Source organism: Oncorhynchus mykiss, chromosome 4 (assembly GCF_057628025.1).
Source record: "Oncorhynchus mykiss isolate SJ-2025 chromosome 4, ASM5762802v1, whole genome shotgun sequence".
NCBI lineage: Eukaryota > Metazoa > Chordata > Actinopteri > Salmoniformes > Salmonidae > Oncorhynchus > Oncorhynchus mykiss.
The window spans coordinates 70,607,372-70,619,560 of record NC_143025.1 but is presented as its reverse complement, the minus strand read 5'-3'; the positions used below and the strand labels follow the sequence as shown (position 1 = coordinate 70,619,560).

The 12,189-nt window shown below is 40.0% G+C and overlaps 1 protein-coding gene across 1 annotated transcript; it reads right to left on the bottom strand.

Annotated features, from left to right (window-relative positions):
- Positions 1-306: 306 nt before the first annotated feature.
- Positions 307-12,189, bottom strand: LOC110521056 (adhesion G protein-coupled receptor F3-like). Its single transcript, XM_021598481.3, has 18 exons — positions 12,053-12,189; positions 11,106-11,166; positions 8,901-8,913; positions 8,536-8,664; positions 8,270-8,422; positions 8,103-8,167; positions 7,228-7,286; positions 6,960-7,090; positions 6,360-6,596; positions 5,971-6,204; positions 5,722-5,862; positions 5,321-5,514; positions 4,855-5,034; positions 3,037-4,353; positions 2,902-2,943; positions 2,760-2,795; positions 2,310-2,375; positions 307-2,083 (listed from the first exon to the last, which is right to left on the bottom strand). The coding sequence occupies exons 1-17, from the start codon at positions 12,154-12,156 to the stop codon at positions 2,325-2,327; spliced, it is 3,147 nt and encodes a 1,048-aa protein (XP_021454156.3). The 5' UTR covers positions 12,157-12,189; the 3' UTR covers positions 307-2,083; positions 2,310-2,324.

Genomic DNA, 12,189 nt, shown 5'->3' with positions numbered 1-12,189 from the left:
TTTAACCATGTTAGGGCTCTAGTCAATCTGTGTTACTGAAGCGTTACAGATTGAGCAATATAAATGTAAAGGTCATTTCCAATTTGAGCCGACATATGCAGCATTTTCTGTAACGATGCGAGCTGAGAGTCGGGAAGCAAGTACAGGGAGTGAATATTTAATAAATAGATGGAACATAATACAAATCAGGATCAGGAGCGGTCCGATCGCGGAAACCTGACAAACCTGCTGGGTGACAACCGGCAGAGGCATTGGAGCCCAACGAGCTGGCTGAGGCGTAAGAGTCAGAGTCAGGAAGCAAGTACAGGGAGTGAATATTTAATAAATAAACCGAATATAATACAAAACAAGAAACACTAACAGCACACAGACAGGAAACTGAAAATATAACGCCTGGGGAAGGAACCAAAGGGAGTGACATAAATAGGCCAGGTGAGTGTCAATAAGCTCTGGTGCGCGTGACGATGGTGACAGGTGTAAGTAATAACCAGCAGTCTGGTGACCTAGAGGCCAGAGAGGGAGTATACCTGACATTTATTGTGAATGCAGTCTCCGGCAAATCACACTGTAACTCTGAACCGCGATACGAATTTAATAGAGCCCTTAGTCTCATTGAGATTAAAAATGTACTTTGCAAGAGAGACCTGGTTCAAAAAGCATAACGCAAACATTTAAAAGATAAAACACAAAGCACAAAAAACTTCAGGTTACACATTGAACAGGCACATTGGTTTTGGGAGGAGGGGTAAAACTATGGATTCAAATATTGACAGGGCCTAAATAATTTTTCACCATAGATTTTACTCTAGCATTAAATTAAATAACAATTAGGCCAGGATTCAACCAAAGGTGCGTTGTTTACAAGTGCTCAGCAATTTAAGTGCATTTGAAGCTAATTTCCCGCTTGAGACGATATCTGCCGTGTTTACAATGAATGAAATCTCCTCAAATGTTGCAGAAATAGCCTTTAAAAGACACCTTGTTGCTAGGCAATGTGCTTTTCTACAACAGTGTTTCCCAAACTCGGTCCAGTGGTTTCAAGTTTGTATCCATCATTTTTGAAGAGCAAAAAATAAACATACTTCCACATTTCCCGCTGTGTAAACTCATTGATTCTCATTGCAAATAGGCTCAGGATAACTCCTGATGTAGTTGGGTAGCTGATATTCAGAGCTTAAATAGCCAAATTGATTAGTCATAGGAATCAGAACTAATAAAGGCAATGCAACTGCCTGTTTTTTCAAACAGTAGGCCTATCACATGGATGGGCATTCATAAGATTCCATTGTGTGCTGATATGGTAGGCTACACCCCAGTAAGCACGGCCTTACGCCGACATGTTTTACAAACGGTAAGCATACCACGTAGATGGACCAAATCTGAATCAATCATGGGCGTCAATGTTTGGTTCAGATTTTTCTAGTCTGGACCGGCCTTGATTTGGTCCAAACATAGACATCTATAAATGACTTATTTTCAACTTTCTTTCAGACCTGAAAATGTACCTGATTTCAACTTCTAGAAAATACGTATTGTAAAAGTGTTTTGAACATCATTTTTCTTCCTGGGACTTTTCTAGTTTTGCAGGGGCAACAATTTTTTTGTCTTGGCAGAACAGCCAAGACCGGGCCTGGTCTACAGCACCCCTCTGATTGAATCCCAGCCTTATTGTTTATTACAATAACTTTGATTTACACATTTCATCTACAGTCATAATGCAAGTACAGGTCAACTCAATTAATAAATCATATAACGAAATGTCATTGACCAAATTAGCTCTTCTGACGTCAAAAGTATGCTACAGTACTGTTTGTAGAAAATAGGAATATCAATGTTTCCAGGAAATCACAAAGATGTGTTTAGCAATTGATGAATGTGTATGAGTTTAGTAATTAACATGAAACTTAATATGTTATTGACATAATATAATGAAATCATGTTATCTAAACACCACCTAAACCCCAGCCATCACTGTCTTTGAGGAACCAACCAGGTGGATGTTTCCCTCTGGGTGAGAGTAGTGGCAGACGGGTGGGTTGGTCCTGATCCAGTATATAGCTTGATCCAGTATATAGCTAGTTCTCTGAGGTAGAAAACATATGATGAGTACAGTGTTCTTCAATCCCCAATCCTGCAGACCCTTAAGGTGTGCAGGCTTTTATTACAGCCCAGTACTAACACGTCTGATTTAACTTATAAGGGCTTGAAGAGTAAAACATTGTGTAATAGTTAAGAGTTAATTGCATCTATTAAATTACATGTGTTTGTCAGCTGCAGACGTGTTCGTCCTTTATCAAGACTGTACAAACCTTGATGTTCATCACTTATTTGAAGGGGACTTTCATATTCTCACTTTTCTCTTTAGGAGTAGGTGCCTGGTAAGAGAGGTGATCTGAGCTTTCAGTAACACTTGACATTAAGTTGCTTTTCTGTGTAGTACCACTGTTCGTTCTATAATAACGCCATTGGTATTGCAATGTTGGTATGTTGTACTTTAATTGGCTTTGCGTTCTAATTACAAAGGAATGGAGCCGAGAGTTTTTTGTTACTACACACTCCATATTCCATTTGTGTATAACAAAAGCCATTCAGTTCCATTACAGAACAATTGCCATAGTACTATGTAATTACAATGTCGTAACTAGCATAATTATAGCATTACTACACAGGTATAAGAGCAACTTAAAGAAAATGTAAACACATGCTCCAGCTCTATAAATGAATGGGAAGACAAAAGCAACTAGAAGAGCAGAACTCACCCCAGCCAAGATGACTTTCAACACTTCATCTCGCACCTGGTATTAACATGACAAAAAGCAGTAGTGGTAGTACATAGTATACAGAGTTCACTGTTGAAACACTCTATTAAATCACATAAGATCCCTAATGGTTGACAAATACCTTCTTCTCTGCAAAACATCCAGTCAGTAAAATGAAGAAGCCCTGAAAAAATTGACACAATAAATAAATACAATGGTATTTTTCACAATAGTTTCAGGCAAGAATATTTGTGATGGAAAATGGATGAAAAAGTACCTGTAAGGAGTTTGTGATGGTGAAAGCATAATGCATCACAACACCCATCATTTCTTTGATATCAATGAGCACAAAAAATCCCAAAACCCATGTTATCCCAAAGACTGGTGTTAAAAAGACGACCACTTTCAGGATGCTTTTGGCTGTCTCTTTCTCGTCGGCTTTACTTCCATCAGGGACATTGGACTTTAGGAGCGTCATGATGACAACACACATGGAGAACAGATTCATCAAAACAATCGTCCCGATGGGCAAAAGAAATGCGTAAATGGACCCTTTCAGAAGTCCATCGTAAATGAGCCAGCAGGTTGTTTTGTTGTGGTAGGGGTTTCCTGTGTATTTGTAGTACACATAGGTAGCTGCCACGATCACTGTGGGACAGACATACCCGAGGACGGTGGACAAGAGCAGATACACCCTCTTCCTCAGCGGGTGGAAGACGAAGATGAGCTGGTGTAGTAGCATGACGCTGAGGCATAGCATCCAGCAGAACATAGCCAGAAAGAAGAAATGCTTGGTCACGGTCAGTATGAGGCACCAGGTATCAGGGATGCTGGGGATGGAGGAGGCCAGGAAACTGCAGTCGGCCATTAAAAGGCATAGAGAGATGTTGACCAGGGCTGTGTGGCGGAAGTGTGAGAGGTTGGACTTCACAACAGCCGACCACACCAGCGCCTCGATGAAGAGGAAGACAATAAGGGAGCAGATGGACATGCCCAGGCCTACGTAGGTAATCTCATCCAGAAAGGGCAGGTTCACCGGGGTCTTGGACATGAGCACTGAGAAGGAGGTCAGGTGGGTGCACTCGCAGTAGCTTTTGTTGTTGACCATTTCCTTCCACTTGCAGCCTTCTTCAGACCATTCCTTTAATGTGGTGTTCCAGAACACACAGAGGATTTTAGAGTCTCGAGACATTGACTGGTTGATGGGAAAGTCCAATTTGATGTCTATTTTGGAGTCGTTACTGTTTTGCAGTGTGGCTGACACCACAATGCTAGGGAACTCACTGTCTGGGAATTTTGAATTGTTTAATTTGTCAGCCAGGTTTTTTACTCCCACAGTTTTTACTATTCCTGAGGACTGGGCCAAATTGACCTCAACGCCAAACACAGTTCGATTGCAAGATGAGTTATTTTGAGCTCGGCAGAGTTTGAATTGTAGATTTGGGGTGTCATTTCCGTTACTGATATTCATTTTTATGTTCTTCACTAGACCCTCGACAGACTTGAGGTATTTTGAAGACATTCCATATTCAATGGTTTTGTTGACTGCCTTCCAAGGGTTATTCAACATGTTGCTTGCTGCATCAAGAAAAACCTGTGAATTGTATTTTACAAATGAATGTTTCTGTATGAGATATATTGTACACAGCAGTATAACTCTTGACTGGGGTATGTGCAAGTCACCCAATAGTTGGCAACAGTTTAAAGGTGCAATCTGCAGTTCAAACAATAACAAAGTGCAACTGTTTTGGACAATATCTCAGGGATGGAGCTGGAGGAATGTAGCCACTCTCAAATCCAAAGAGAGAGCTATGGATGCAGAGACTGAAATTATAGTTTTAACCATTCTCCAGATGTACAGTGTTTGTTTGCAATTCCATTGTTTACAAACATTGGAGTAAACAAGCTTATATTTTGGGTTATGATGGGGTAAGACAGTTGAAGTTACATAAGCATTTATAAGTTATATTTTTCTAGAATCAATGGCTATATATCATTACTTTAGCATATCATGACTTTAGTCAAATGGGCGTATCAACAGCAGATTGCTCCTATAAAGAGTAATCTATCTCAAATAAAAAACAGAATGGCTCACATCTACAACGGACTCATCCAGGGTGATAGTTTCTGATGCTTCAGACATGACATCCAGAATACTGATGGATGCATTCAAATCAGCAACTGAGCTGTTCGTGTCAGCAACTGTGCTGTTCTTCAACCCAGAAAATATTTCATGAGCAATGTCTTGTGTGGCCCCAAGTCCCTCTCTAAAGTTCTGGAATGGTATAACACACATGGAATAGTAAATTTATTTGCAATACCAACACATTCTACAGGCCTAAAACATTTTAATTATAGTCACATTATTCCAGTGGCTGGATATGTAGTTGAAGAATGTGATTCATCACCAACCCGTGAGTAATGTTATCATATTACTGTAATGCAAGAATGCAAGCGCTTTCACTCAAAACATAGACATTCACCAAAACACTACCAATGTTCCATATCAACTTGAAAGTGTGAGAGTTATATGACTGCAGGAGGTTTAAGGCAATACTCACTGCTGCTGAAATGAGAATTTGATTAAGTTCCTCATTGACACAGTTATCCAGCACATCCATCCATGCAGGCCCCTTGCATGTCCTCTCGTTATACCCCACTCTCCTCGGCTCACATTGTCGGATGACAATAGTGTCACCTTTTGGGGTTTTTGGCCAAAGATAGTCTACTAAACAAGCCATCTCCTTTTCCTCAGCTGATAAAAACAAGCGTTGGTCAGTGAGGAGTATTAATAAGAACTAAACATCCACTTCATTGTTGTACATGTTGTATAAATAAACCATACAAGTTTAGTACTGTCACTCAAATGTGTTTAAGTGAATTGTTAAAGTGGCGTTATGTCCAAAAAGGATGAAGAGGATTAAGCAAATTCATTCAAAGGACTCATACAACCTAAACATACCATAAATCACTGGTATAGTTATGCTTGCACTTTCAGTCTCATTCTCCTGGTTTGTAAATTTGACTGTGAAAACATGTGGTAATTCTGTTTGCTCGCAATTTATCTTTGAAGTTATGTTGTAGCTGGTCCCCGCTGGCGAGACTAGAAAAGAATGTTGACATTTTTCTCAAGTTACTGCAACTTTATACATTTTGAGCACAAAGACAAATAAGATGATACAAAGTTCAAGACACAGTTCATAAAGAGTACCTGAGGATTGATTTGGGGGTTCCATTTGAGCTTGGTATGACCAAGTAACATTGTACATCTCCGTGCTGTTCTCGATGGTTGCGCTGACCATCACACTTTGAGAGTTTATATCATGGCATTCTACAGTCAGTGGGGTACTCGTCATGGTGATCTGATCTGGTAGCAGGGCTACCTTCAACTCTGCAGAGGCTGCATGCACAATGGATCCTTGGGAAAATCCACACTTATACATTCCTTTAGAAGCAATAAAAAAGCAATAAACAGGATCATATCAGTAGGTCTATTTCAGTATCGAACAGATGCACTGTTTACAATAACCACATAAACCGGAAATATAATCCTACTCCCTCGATTTATATTGGCAAGCATCATAGGTCTCTCAGACACACCTGCCCAGTTCCCTGACAACTTTTTAATTTGGACTGTGGTACAGTTAGGTGATGCCTCTGGGAATGTCACGGTTATGCTGGTTCCAGTGTTCAGACCAAATGTCTCACTTCCCTTTATCAAGTTCCAGTTCCAAGAGCCACCTGTTTCATCAAATGTTGTTTCTTTAAATGTGCAACTCAGCGTCGGTGTTGAGCGGTATGGCACTTTGTTCATTGGATACTTAATGCTCACAAATCCTGTGGAAAAGTAGAGACATACAATATCAATACAATAAATAATACAATAGATCTTTACACGTTTTACATCATCATTACCAACATAACCTAATCAATTTCATACCATAATTCTTGCTACATTTCTTAATATCATACTGTCTTTGCACTTGTTTGTATGGTCCATAGGTTATCATATCATAACCAAAAGCTTTGCAACTCTGAAACTGCATCTGATTGGAGTGTGCAGAGACTCCATTTTCACTAGTATTTTCACACAGTATTTTCTCCTGTGCCTTATCTGAGCCTAATGTGGCAGATCTCCTCATGGTCTTAATATCACTATGTGAAAGGTCTGTACTGTAATGGAAGAGGGAGGACATTTACCTGATGTTTCAACAGATATTTTGGCAGAGGAGCCTACAGTCGTTTCCAGGTCAGCTGTTATTTTTGTAAGTTTTTTAGTCAGAAATATGACACTGACATCCACTTCGAAATCAACAATGTGGCCATCACCCCTTATGTGTCAATATTGAGTTGCCAATGGGTGAAAGGGAGACAAAAACAAAAATTGATGTTGCATCTTTGGGGAGAAAAACAAGCACTCATATATTAAGGAATGAATATATCCTATAATAAATGTTGAATGTATTACCTAGGTCCAGATACATTAAGGCCCTCAAACCCATTTAATTGTTGAAAACCCTCTGTGAGCTGAGAGAAAAAGTAATTGTGTTAATCAAGATTAAATATAATGTATACAATAGAAGAAATGTATTATTATAAGAAATGTATTTACACCTTTTTTTTGTTATTTTTTAAAAAGTTTACCCCCTTTTGTCCCCAATTTCATGGTATCCAATTGTTAGTAGTTACTATCTTGTCTCATCGGGAGAGATGCGCCACCCGGGAGGAGTGCATATACAGAGCCTGGGCACGAACCCAGAGTCTCTGGTGGCACAGATAGTGGCCCTAGACCACTGCGCCACCCGGGAGGAGTGCATATATATGCGTCCTCCGAAACACTACCGCACTGCTTCTTAACACAGCTCGCATCCAACCCGGAAGCCAGCCGCACCAATGTGTCGGAAGAAACACCTGGCAACCTGGCTAGCTTGCACTGCGCCCGGCCCGCCACAGGAGTCTCTAGTGCGCGATGAGACAAGGATATCCCTACCAGCCAAACCCTCCCTAACCCCGTCCGGGCCAATTGTGCATTGCCCCACAGACCTCCCGGTCACGGCCGTCTGTGACAGAGCCTGGGCACGAACCCAGAGTCTCTGGTGGCACAGATACCACTGCGATGCAGTGCCCTAGACCACTGCGCCACCTGGGAGGAGTGCATATACAGAGCCTGGGCACGAACCCAGAGTCTCTGGTGGCACAGATAGTGGCCCTAGACCACTGCGCCACCCGGGAGGAGTGCATATACATTTCTTTAAGTCATTATACATTTGAATAATTTAATCTAAACCAAATTATACTATTTCATCAGATTTTAATTCCCTAAATATAAAAATGAAAATGTACCTGTTGTTTGATAGTATTAGTTTCACTAAATACTTTTTCCACTGTGACTGTTCCATTAAAGAAAACTATGTAAACAAAAACAAAACATTAGAATTGTGACAACAGTGTTATCCATCCTATTGATCATATCACATAATGGAAGTAAAAATAAATATCAACAATAATACCTTTCACTTTGGGAATACAGAAGGCTGGCAAGTCAGAAATATTTGCATTACAAGACGAGCCATTGCAGCACTGGAACTCGTCACACACTGCGTTGCTCCAGATGTACGTTGTCGAACAGTTGCATTTAGAATTACCCCCAACAATTTCACATTCTACACAGAAACACACATGATCAATCAACAACAATCAGACTACGGATGAAAAAACACTGATAGAGGAACATTTCTCTATAAAACCATATTTGGTAGAAATAATGATACTGTACCCGCTGTTAGTTCAAGCAGTTCAATGGTCATACTTCCATTATCTGTAGTTATTTCCTTGATCGATGATAGAGTACCAGAGATGTCAAATGTAACATTGCTCTCTACCATGAACTCAGCCATGTAGGTATCTAAAACAATCAGTGACACAAAGGAACATTTGTATTTTAGGCAAATGTGCAAGAGAGCCTTTTCGGCAGCTAATTCTAATGATTGGGGAGGGTCTTCAAGAGTGTGCATCTGCTGGTGTGAGAGAGTTAGTAAATTCACTTGTCCTCATGTGGCCCTTTTCTAGTTCTCGTCATAGAGAGTAACCTGCTTGGTTTGTTATGTGTTCAGACATAAATCTGTAGATCAAATAACTCACCCACTGCTAAGGCCTGTGTAAATGGAGAGAGAGAGAGAGAGAGACACGTTAGATTTCATCATCAAAGGGTCAATAACTACATATGTCCACTAGAATTCATCTTTGAAATAAGATACATTCATTAGGTTCCCTCCATGTCTGTTATTTTTAATCGGTGCTTACCTTTACTTAGTTTACTTGACTAACATCCATGGCTTCTGTGTAAATTGTCCTACTGGCTCATTTCAAGTACTACTGCAATGTACGGTTGAAGTCAGAAGTTTACATAAATTTAGGTTGGAGTCAATAAAACTCGTTTTTCAACCACTCCACAAATTTCTTGTTAACAAAGTATAGTTTTGGCAAGTCGGTTAGGACATCTACTTTGTGCATGACACAAGTAATTTTTACAGACAGATTATTTCACTTATAATTGACTGTATCACAATTCCAGTGGGTCAGAAGTTTACATACGCTAAGTGTCACGGCCGTCGAAAGAAGTGAACCAAGGTGCAGCGTGGTGAGAGTACATTTACTTTTTTATTTAAAATGTTGCCAACAAAACAAGAAATTACAAAACAAGAAATAACAAACACAACCGTGACACTTAACAGTGCTAAGTGCCACAAACAAAGTTAACTACCCACACTGAAAGGAGGGAGAAAGAGCTACCCAAGTATGATTCCCAATCAGAGACAACGATAGACAGCTGTCCCTGATTGAGAACCATACCGGCCAACACATAGAAACACAAATCATAGAAATAAAGGACATAGAATGCCCACCCAAATCACACCCTGACCAAACCAAAAAGGCTCTCTAAGGTCAGGGGTGACACTAAGTTGACTGTGCCTTTATAAACAGCTCTGGAAAATTCTCCAAAATAATGTCATGGCTTTAGAAGCTTCTGACAGTCTAATTGATATAATTTTAGTCAATTGGAGGTGTACCTGAGGATGTATTTCAAGGTCTACCTTCAAACTCAGTGCCTCTTTGCTTGACATCATGGGAAAATCAAAAGAAATCAGCCTAGACGTCAGAAAAAAATGGTAAACCTCCACAATTCTGGTTCATCAGGGGGAGCAATTTCCAAACGCCTGAAGGTACCACGTTCATCTGTACAAACAATAGTTTGCAAGTATAAACACCATGGGACCACGCAGCCGTCATACCGCTCAGTACTTTGGTTCGAAAGTGCAAATCAATCCCAGAGCAACAGCAAAGGACCTTGTAAAGATTCTGGAGGAAACAGGTACAAAAGTACAGTATCTATATCCACAGTAAAACAAGTCCAATATCGACATAACTTGAAAGGCCGCTCAGCAAGGAAGAAGCCACTGCTCTTAAACCGCCATAAAAAAGCCAGACTACGGTTTACAACTGCACATGGGGACAAAGATCGCACTTTTTGGAGAAATGTCCTCTGGTCTGATGAAACAAAAATAGAACTGTTTGGCCATAATGACCATCATTATGTTTGGAGGAAAAAGGGGGAGGCTTGCAAGCTGAAGAACATCATCCCAACCGTGAAGCACAGGGGTGGCAGCATCATGTTGTGGGAGTGCTTTGCTACAGGAGGGACTGGTGCACTTCACAAAATAGATGGCATCACGAGGTAGGAAAATTATGTGGATATATTGAAGCAACATCTCAAGACATCAGTCAGGAAGTTAAAGCTTGGTCACAAATGGGTCTTCCAAATGGACAGTGACCCCAAGCATACTTCCAGAGTTGTGGCAAAATGGCTTAAGGACAACAAAGTCAAAATATTGGAGTGGCCATCACAAAGCCCTGACCTCAATCCTATAGAACATTTCTGGGCAGAACTGAAAAGGCGTGTGTGAGCAAGGAGGCCTACAAACCTGACTCAGTTACACCAGCTCTGTCAGGAGGAATGGGCCAAAATTCACCCAACTAATTGTGGGAAGCTTGTGGAAGGCTACCTGAAACGTTTGACCCAAGTTAAACAATTTAAAGGCAATGCTACCAAATACTAATTGGTCCTTCTGACCTACTGGGAATGTGATGAAAGAAATAAAAGCTGAAATAAATAATTTTCTCTACTATTATTCTGACATTTCACATTTTTAAAATAAAGTGGTGTTACTACCTGACCTAAGACAGGGAATTTTTACTAGGATTAAATGTCAGGAATTGTGAAAAACTGAGTTTAAAAGAATTTGGCTAAGGTGTATGTGAACTTCCGACTTCAACTGTACTGCTTACCTGGTGGTAGAGGAATACCACGCCGCAGTAAAGTATTACCGCTCTGGCCCACATCGTTTGTCTGATGGATGCAAAGAAGATTTACACTGCTTCAACAATTTGGACACATTAATGAATTAAAACATCAATTTTCATGACAGACAATAGTGATACTGTAGTGATACCCCATTGGAGTTCTTATTATCGACCTTACTGTTTTATTTGTGTCTCATTTGAGTCCGTGCTACTTGTTGCTTTTATTATTCTATTCAGATTTTATTGTCCATCTCTGGGTGGTTTATTTTATTTCATGTTTCACTCTGAAGTAGATATTGCTGTAAATAATATAGGTCATGATCATTATTGATTAGCCTTTTATCTCCTGAGCTCCTTTTCCTGAAGTATACAAAGTCCAAAATTAGCTAGTCAAACTTTCTTTTGCATTACTTTGCATTACCCCATAATACAGACACAGCAGGTGGTGAGCTTGTCCTGTTGACCTGCTTATGACGCATTGAATAATCCTTGTCAATCAATCCCTGCTCTTTAAATAAAACATAGAACAATCAACTTACTATGTACACTGTATGTCCTCTCAATTATTCACATGGCCATTATTTCATTAAACCACACTACCACAGCACATGTATTTGCTCGTGTTTATTAATTAAAAAATACTATCAACATTTTACTTGAGGTTATTTTTCGTTTTTTAAAACAACTCTTCCTCCAGAAGAGGACTGGCCACCCCTCATAGCCTGGTTCCTCTCTAGGTTTCTTCCTAGGTTCTGGCCTTTCTAGGGAGTTTTTCCTAGTTTGTCCTAGCCACCGTGCTTCTACACCTGCATTGCTTGCTGTTTGGGGCTTTAGGCAGGGTTTCTGTACAAAACTTTGATATATCAGCTGATGTAAGAAGGGCTTTATAAACACATTTGATTTGATTAAATGACCGACATCAGTTCACTTACTTGAATTCCATTTTGTTCTTGTTTTCTGTGAGCTCCATGTGCAGTTTCTGTAGAGATAAATCAGATGATTCCTGAACTGTGCGATGTAGTAGGGAGTTGAACATAGTTTAAAGCAGCAATTAACTACAAAGACCACA